At 46.4% G+C, this 8,883-nt stretch overlaps 1 protein-coding gene across 1 annotated transcript in view; it reads right to left on the bottom strand.

The window, feature by feature from the left end:
• Positions 1-5,395: 5,395 nt before the first annotated feature.
• Positions 5,396-8,883, bottom strand: part of nck2a (NCK adaptor protein 2a) — a 68,669-nt gene continuing 65,181 nt past the window's right edge. The window contains exons 3-4 of the mRNA XM_024010545.1: positions 5,932-6,731; positions 5,396-5,715 (exon numbers count right to left, since the gene is read on the bottom strand). Coding sequence (XP_023866313.1) covers positions 5,497-5,715; positions 5,932-6,731 — 1,019 coding nt within the window. The 3' untranslated portion in view covers positions 5,396-5,496. The remainder of the gene's footprint in view (positions 5,716-5,931; positions 6,732-8,883) is intronic.

The raw sequence follows: 8,883 nt of genomic DNA, 5'->3' as shown, positions 1-8,883 counted from the left end.
AAGTGAGCACCCTCCTCTAGTGAACGTTACTGATCTCGCCTATAGGGTGATACTCATATAGCCTTTGCTCGGGGCCTACACTTTGTGGATGGAGATTCTGAGATAATCTCTCCTGAGAGCTATGATCTCTCGTACTCAATTTGATTTGTCTATGAGTCTGTATTTATATGTGTCACAGCGTCTCTGGAACTTGAGAGCGCAAACACGTGCTGTCGTGTCTAAAGTATTGATACGTTTCTCTCAGTATGGTGCGTTTATATTATGATAATATCAGTTAAGACACAGCGTGGTCCATCTAGTCTCTCTTCTGACTGTAATGTCGATATCTATAGATCTTTATAACTCTGATATGAAAGATATCCATCTATTTGTGGCAGTCCTGCTATGATTTAGATAGTTAGAGTCTTGCGATTTGCATCTCTATACCTTATTGCTTTTGTGAGTCTGTATTTTTTACTCATTGACCAGTATGGTCAAGTTTATAATTCGAAGTCTTAATAGTGAATAAGATAGGATGTGCGGTGAACTTGTTATCTCATTTGTTAGTACAGAACACCTCTATTACCCGCTTATTGCTCAGTCAAGTAATATGAGCAATCTTCCACCTTAATACGATACTTCCTTATGATACGGATTGACTATATCTTTAGTAAATGTGTGTGAGTGCTAAGTTGCTGGACTCTGTCTAAATAATTTATAAAAAAAACAAAATGCTCTCGATGGTCAATCAGAAGTGTGCAATATCGTCAACTATTTTAACATAGATAGTCTAGACTGGCGATTACGCTCCACTGGTCCACTAAATCAGCGTAGACATTGGTCAAATTAAATTTGGCACTCCAAGGTTTGCTCCAACCCTTCGGGATGTACCGATTACGGCAATCGTTCTGGAGCTTAAAATAAGCCAGCGGGAGTTGGGTGCGGTTTCGGGATAAGCATTTGTTCTCAGGATCTTTGTCTGTGCTTAAATGTGGCAGTTCAGGTTACCTTAGCAGAATCTCTGGCTCCTTCTTGCAGTAATTTGTTTCTCGTTTCCTCTCTCATGAACGACTCACTCTCCCGTGTGCTTACACCAGACAGCAAATGCTCGGATCCAAAGTTCTCCCTCCAGATAAGTCGCCTAAAGATGCGAGTATAGTGGATTTCATTAGGGGAACAACATAGGGTAATGTTAATATATGGAAAAATACACATCTCTTAGTTAGACTGTTCAGAGATCTAAACGATATGACACTTGCATACATTCCTGGCTGTTGGTCAAGTTCTCGTAACGTGGGGACGCTCAGACGACAACTTTGTTGATGTTCGCTCGCTGACCGCTGGAGACAGCAAGGTAGATTGAGAGAGAAGAAGACGAGCGACAGGAAGCGCAGTCTCCTGGCTGTTCAACCGGTATTAGTGATTGAGTGAGGAAAAGTGCTCAAAGGATCAACGGATGTGGTGCGGCCCATTTAGATTGTTGAATGACAGGCGCAGGGGAAGCAGACGGGAGGACATGTAAGCGATGAGGGCTGTGTATTGTGTCCTTGTAGAACTGTAGGTGACGTGGAAGACCCCGCACCTGCACAGAGTTAGAATAAGAGGCGAGAGGAGCAAGCGGTATTCATCCCTCTGGTTCTTTCTTCCACGGAAAATAGGTTGTCTATGCGTGCGATTGCGAGCGCGATACAACCAACGACGAGGAGCACAAAATAATGTTTCCCTCCCAGTGTTTTAACTGTTGGTGCCACTTGTTAGGGTCAAGATTTCAGAATTTCATTCGTCACATGGTATATGGTGGTTACACCCATCAGTGAAACGCGGTCTTAGGCTTAGGGGCGCGCTCTCTGCGCAAACAATGCAGAGAGATAAGGAACAAGCATTACAAAACAAGTAGAAAAATACATACCACAATAGTAACGATAATTGGCTAATCAGTGGATTGGGAGTATTCAGACCCCTCGACTGTTTTCGCACATTTTGTTATCTACAGCCGTTATTCTAAAATTGATTAAATAGATTAAATAAGTATCCTTTGCACCCCATTATTTTCTATCTTCCATTTACCATAACTTCTCCACTGCAAATTACCTGTCCAGTATAATTTACTATGCTATATTGCTACTTTACTTCACCACCATGGCCTTTTTTTTGCCTTTACCTCCCTTACTCATATGCTTCACATATGTTATATAGACTTATTTTTCTACTGTATTCATTGACTGTATGTTTGTTTTACTCCATGTGAAACTCTTGGTGTTGTTGTTATGTGATTCGAACTGCTTTGCTATTATTTCTTGGCCAGGTCGCCACATTGTAAATGAGAACTGGTTTCAACTTGCCTACCTGTAAATAAGGTCTAAAAAAAAAATTTTATTTACAATAATACAATACATATCATTCTCAATCTTAACACAATAACCATACATGACACAGCAGATAACAGGTTTTTGTGAGCAATTTTGCAATTCAACTTGGAGGAGTGACGCTCCTAGTGGTGGGCTTCCAACTGAGTCTGCATCTTGTGGTGGACATTGCATTTATCGATATCAGATGCCTCACACCGTCTATTTGATGATAGACGGAGGAGGAAGCTGATACCCACATGTTTGTGGACATGGGCATGTCAGAGAGGATAAGTCGAGGCTCTCGATTGAGACACACCTGAGGTCAAAGAGAGATGATCCGATGCAAGTAGTCAGTCCGAGACAGGGATTGTTCGAGGGCAGGAGATCTGTGGAAGGGTGCCCAATAGCACGGAATAACCTCGCACGTGCGATAAGATCTGGGTCGGAGCACTGGGGGTCACTCACTCTATAAATGGGTGCTGGATGAAGCTTTGTGAAATGACCCACACAACGGACTCTTCTCAGCTCGAGGCTCACCAGCTGCGCGCCTTCGCGCTGTCGGCCCCCCGGCCTCCACCGAACTCTCCAGATCGGCCATGTGGCCCCGGCGATTGCAGGGCACAGTTTGGCAGGCCAAAACGGAGCAATCGGGGAGACGTTTCACTCGTGCGAAGGGAACACTGTCTCAGTACTAGGGAAGGTGTTCACTCCATGGTAAACGAGATGCAACGGCGAGCTGGTCCTGCACGAGAGGGAGAGGAGGTGGGACTTCCTCATACCGTGACGCGAGTCATCGGTGGAGCAGAACATTCCAGCAAGGGAAACCATCTTCTCAGCGGCTCCACTCAATCAGGCCAGCGGAGCCACTCGCTTAGTAACAAGACGGCAACATAACGGCCCGCTTGGAGTTTGCCTAAAAGGCACCTAAAGACACCTCAGACCATAGTGAGAACAATGATTCTCTGGTTTTGAGTGGGCGAGGAGAGGATGAGGTACAGGGAAGAGGGCAACGTAGGTTAGATTGGAACAATGCGATTAGTACTTCAGCGGTTTCCCTTGGGCCTGTGATGAATGTGCTACCATGAGTACGTGCCCGCTTCCTGTGCTGTGAGTGGAATAGTGCCTTGTAGTGTTAGTAGGGTGGTGTGCGGAACTGTCTCTCAATTCCCTCTTAGCTCTGTGGTGGTGAATGAGTGAACTTGACTAGCCCGCTCTCTCCATCCCTTCTCTTCTAGCCCCAGTGAGTTTCTCCTGTGGCTGCTCTGAAGGCACCTTGTGGGAAGAAACACGAGCGAATTCTCATGAGCGTGCAGTCGTTCTAGAGGAGGGTTACTTGTGAGTTGGGCGAAGTGGAAGTTTTTTTCAGTGTGACCTTACCATAGGGGTGAAGCTTGGGGTTGGAACGAACTACAAGAACTAAGCCCGCGCTCACATTCGCCGGCGAACAGGGAGACAAGCTTTACTCTGGACAAGGAGCCAAGCATACCTGTGAACCGCGCCACCCCAGCTATCCTCAACATGCTGACTTGAGGAGAGACCTTAACTGTCTGTTTTAGCCTCGCAGTCCACATAGTTCGTATTGGTGCCTGTATTCCTATTGTTAGTAAAAAATCAAATCAAATATGTAATATCCTCCCAGCGGTTGTGATGATTTCTAAAGGAACTACATAGTTCTACTACAGGGACCACCTGTAAACAATTTAGATAGTCCTTTCCTATCTATCCTCTCTTATAGACTGGCCTCCCAGATACCCTTCCTCATCTGTCCTCCACCTGTGTGTGCGCCTATCATATACCTTCTGTTTCTCATACCCTTTCATCCATCATCTCATACGCTTCTCTATATCAATCCGACACTTTCATCTCTGCATCTCTCCCTAGGTTAACATTCATACACCTCATAGGTACATCGCTCATTTCGCGTATGCCTCCCATCACACACGTCTTCCTTCGAATTGTCCTGCATGATCTGGTTGTCTTCTCCCACACCATCTCCAGATGGCCTCATCCCTAGTGCACTTACTTCGTAATCACTCACCTTCAATCCTCATCTCTGCTTCTCATATACCTCCACCTTCAATCTCATCTTCTGTACATTTTCTTGTTCGCTCACCTTTCGAGACCTGAAATAGCTGCCATCTTATGCACTGTCTCTTACCGTCCCCCATTTCCCAGCCCTGTAAATCGACTTTGAGCAATGGATTAAGAGAGAATGGGAGAACTTCCTTCAAATACAAGTTTGCCAAAGCTTGTCAGTATTGTCCATTTCCTCTCATACAACGATACACTCTCTTCCTCGAGGTCCTATCCTTTTTTTCTCTTACTCCGCTGCCATAATCCTGCCTCATCTTTCCCTTCTCACTTCCTCTCTTCCTTCGTCTCCTGTCAGAATACACGTGTCTCGTGTCTCCTATCCAAACTTTACCAATCCTTCATCTTAAGTAATCCTTACTCTTGTTCCATCCTACTCTTCAGCATTCTGTTCTTTCATTCTATTACCTATCTCACTTCTCTTTCCCACCTTCCTTCTACATACAACTCCTCCATGTTTTTTGCTCTTTGCTTAACCTTCCTTCCTTATGTGCATCGCGTCATAATTTCGTATTGCTGTTCTCCTTCCTCAACCTGTCATACGCTGCGTATCTTTTTACACTATAACATCTTCCTCCAAACTTTCATCCATCTTAGCCTTCACTCGTTCAATCCCATATACATTCTGCATAAATAAGTCCACTAGTCTTGTCTCGTCTCTCCATCACGGTACTCCTTATTCCTTCCGAATGCATTGTATGTACACAGTCTCCTTCTCTTCTCCACCTTCATCCTATCTATCCTTCTCTTCTCCCTTTCATCCTCATCTATTCCTTCTCTTCCTCCACTTCATCTCATCTATCCTTCTCTTCCTCCCCACCTTCATCCTCATCTATCCTTCTCTTCCGACGCCTTCATCCTCATCCTACCTCTCTTCGCGACCTTCATCCTCATAGGAAGAAGGAAACATCTAAAGAGTGTTTACAGTGGTCCCTTAGTGAACTTATTATTTCCTTTAGAAATCATCAGAACCTCTGGAGGGTTTACATTTTGATTTTATTTTTAACTAACAAAGGAAACAGGACCAATACGAACTATGTGACTGGGCTAAAACAGACAGTAAGGTCTCTCCTCAAGTTCAGCATGTTGAGGATAGCTGGGGTGCGGGCAGCGGTTTGACCAGGTAGAGCTTGTCTCCTTGTTCGCTGGTGAAGATGGGGGCTTTCTTGTAGTGTTCCACCAGTTCATCTATGGAGCTAAACTTGCGCTGGCCAATACAGTAGACCTCCTCTGAACACTGCACCTTGAAGTGCTTGTTCTTCCCAGGYGCCTTCAGAGACACAGAGAAATCACTGGGCTAGAGGGAGAAGGATGGAGAGAGCGAGAGTCAGTTCACTTTACACACAACATAGATGAAACATCTCCAACACCCTACTAACACTACTCACTATCCACCAGCAGAGGGCACTATGACTTCATTTAGAAATCACAGGCCAATGGGAAACCCTGGTCTATCTCTTCTCACACACTCCTACCTCCCTCCCCTTCCTTCATCCTCTCCTCCCCCACTCACCGATGACTCGCTGTCACGTATGAGGAAGTCCCCCTCCTCTCCTCTCTCGTTGAGGACCAGCTCTGCTTGGTGTCTGGTCACCCCTCCGTAGTACCAGTCCCTGCCTGCAAACTTGCCCTCGCACGCCGGGGCCACATGGCCGATCTGTGGTGAGCCGGGGGGCGACAGCGGAAGGGCGGGGAGCCYGGGAGGCCCGTTGGTGTCATTCAGCACCAGCACGTAGTTTTTGGGCACCAGGCCCACCAGACCSCGGGTGTTCCGGCAGCGCCACCACTCTGGGTCGTTCTCAGGTTTCTCAACAACCTCCATCACCTCTCCTTTCTCAAAGTTCAGCTCCTCCTCCGTCACTGAGCTGAACGGGTAGAGAGTCTGGACCAGCTGGAGCGCAMCACTGCCCTCGCCACCCCGGCTGCCACCACCTCCCGCCCGCCCGTTGGTAATCGTGGCCTCCCTGCCCCTCCCTGGATAACCTGGGGAGTCCCTTCCTCCTCTACCCCCTTCACCCTCTGCGGGGTCCTCCAGGACATAGTTAGAGGGGAACCAGCCCACACGGCCCCCCTGGCTGCCCCGCCACCAACCGTCACTGCACTTCTCCATCACCGTGACCCGGGACCCCTTGGCTAGGGTCAGCTCGTCCTCGCGCTCCGCCACGTACGAGAACTTGACCACAGCCAGGATGTTGAGGTCGTAGACCCGCTCGGCCCCTCCTCCGCCACTCCCATTGGAGGGGTACTCCGCATCTGTGCTGGGCGTGGGGAAGGCGTCACTGGCACTCTGCTTCCTTCTGCCTTTACCCAGTCCTGAGACACAAAGACAGAAATCACTACATCAGTATGTTAAGCTAACCTACCATGACATTTTATTTTAGACAGCCAGTCAAAGACAACATTATTGGTGTTGCCAATAAAAAGTACTGTGGATTTCTTCCAGTTGGCAGCATTGGCAGGGACTGGTACTCCAACACTTGTATAACCAGATACTAAGGAATAATCAACAAGGGGTTATGCGTCTTATGGAAAATAATAAACAGCTAGGAGTTGCATTATTTTCCAGAGAACATAGCTGATTATCTCTTTTATACCATGGCTATAATTGAACACAGTTGCCTCATGGCTATAATTGAACACAGTTGCCTCTAGAAATGTGTTCAACATCCACTGAAGTAGCTAGCAAGTTAACTAGAAAGCTACAGTAGTTGCCTTGGTAACCAAACACAGACTTGCTAGTTTAGCTAACCAAACCACAATGCCAATGTTTTCAATTTGACTTGCTTTCAAAAGCAGCTCAAACATGGAAGAATGAACTACAGACAGTTAATTCTACAACGGGTGGATCTAATCCTGGATGCTGATTGGTTAAAACCGCATTCCAGCCTGTGTCTATTCCACCTGTTGTGAAATCGTTAGATTACTTGTTAGATATTACTGCACGGTCAGAACTAGAAGCACAAGCATTTCAMKACACTCGCATTAACATCTGCTAACCRTGTGTATGTGACCAATACAATTTGAAGTGACAACCGGCTAAAGCTATGCCTATTTACTCTGATCCATCTCACTGTGCAATCCACTGTCTCATCAGCCCAGCCATACAATTTATAAACTTGATCTCTACTGTAAAAACCATCTAGAGATTTTCTCCCATTTCTTTTAGACTAGCAATTGGTTTTCAATAGCGATTTGCATAAACCTTGCTGTCGGTCTCTCTGACATTTCCAACATTGMATTTCAATATTGAAACAATCTCCAGCTGTCCAATAGTAATGAACATGTAGGGGTCGGGAGTCGGGACAGACAGTTTTTCTCARCCAGTCRAAATCAGGAATAGGCATCATTTTAGGACATATACGAAAGACATTTCAATGGAAAACAGATCAACCGAAACTAAGTGCAGCTAGTTTRCAGTCTTTCCAGCTTCAGTTTGAAGTGATTGTGTTAGCTGTGTTGTTRGCTAGCTCCTCTGAACAACAGTGTCCTGACGAGAGAACACATTTTCTATGCCAGGTGAAATCGCTCATCATTAGCTCATTCTTATGAATGTATCCAAATAAATGTCACTAGAAAACAGCTTAAACATGCAGCTACTTTGCTGTTATTCTGGCTGCGGTGTTTAACGTGACTAAGTTAGCCGTAGTTGGGTAGCTAGCAAGCAAGGGATAAGAACGTTGCCAGCTAGTATGACAATAGAACATTTAGGATGAACGACTGGGTCACATCCATAGATACAGAACAAAAAGACTGAACGACGGTCGCGTCTGGCAACCGAACTGATAGAACGAACGACCAGCCGGCTTGGGTAGCAACCCTAGATTTGTGTCAGGACTATATTTTGTGGAAGGATGAAATAGTATGAATAAATTAATCTAAATAAAAATGTAATGAAAATATGTCAATCATTATTTGAATATGTTGGTAACCCGTTATATTTAAGTGATAATGCCCTCGATTAACCCCATGCCAATGTATCCTCCAAACACATTCAAGCCAATCAGAAACAAGTATTCAACAATGCCATGATATTAACATCTTTCATATCCACAACCGAAAACAAGTTATAACTCCAGTGGTATTGAGAAAGTAAATAAGACAGCAGGAGCCGAAGCTGATTCCCCCACCGCCTGCTTGTCTCCAGTGTGAACCCCGCCTCGCAACCCCTGCCTTGTCTCCCAGTGTGCCCCCCCACCACCTGCCTTGTCTCCCAGTGTGCCCCCCCAACCCCTGCCTTGTCCTCCAGTGTGCCCCCCCCCCCACCTGCCTTGTTCCCAGTGTGCCCCCCCCAACCCCTGCCTTGTCCTCCCAGTGTGACCCCCCCAACCCCTGCCTTGTCTCCCAGTGTGTACCCCCCCAACCCCTGCCTTGTTCTCAGTGTGACCACCCCCCCCCCAACCCCTGCCTTGTCTCCCAGTGTGACCCCCCCCCCCCCACACCCTTGCCTTGTCTCCCAGTGTCCTGA

Source organism: Salvelinus sp. IW2-2015, linkage group LG2 (genome assembly GCF_002910315.2).
Source record: "Salvelinus sp. IW2-2015 linkage group LG2, ASM291031v2, whole genome shotgun sequence".
In the NCBI taxonomy this organism is placed as follows: Eukaryota; Metazoa; Chordata; class Actinopteri; order Salmoniformes; family Salmonidae; genus Salvelinus; species Salvelinus sp. IW2-2015.
Note: the sequence above shows the minus strand (reverse complement) of the source record. Positions and strands in the feature narration are given on the sequence as shown.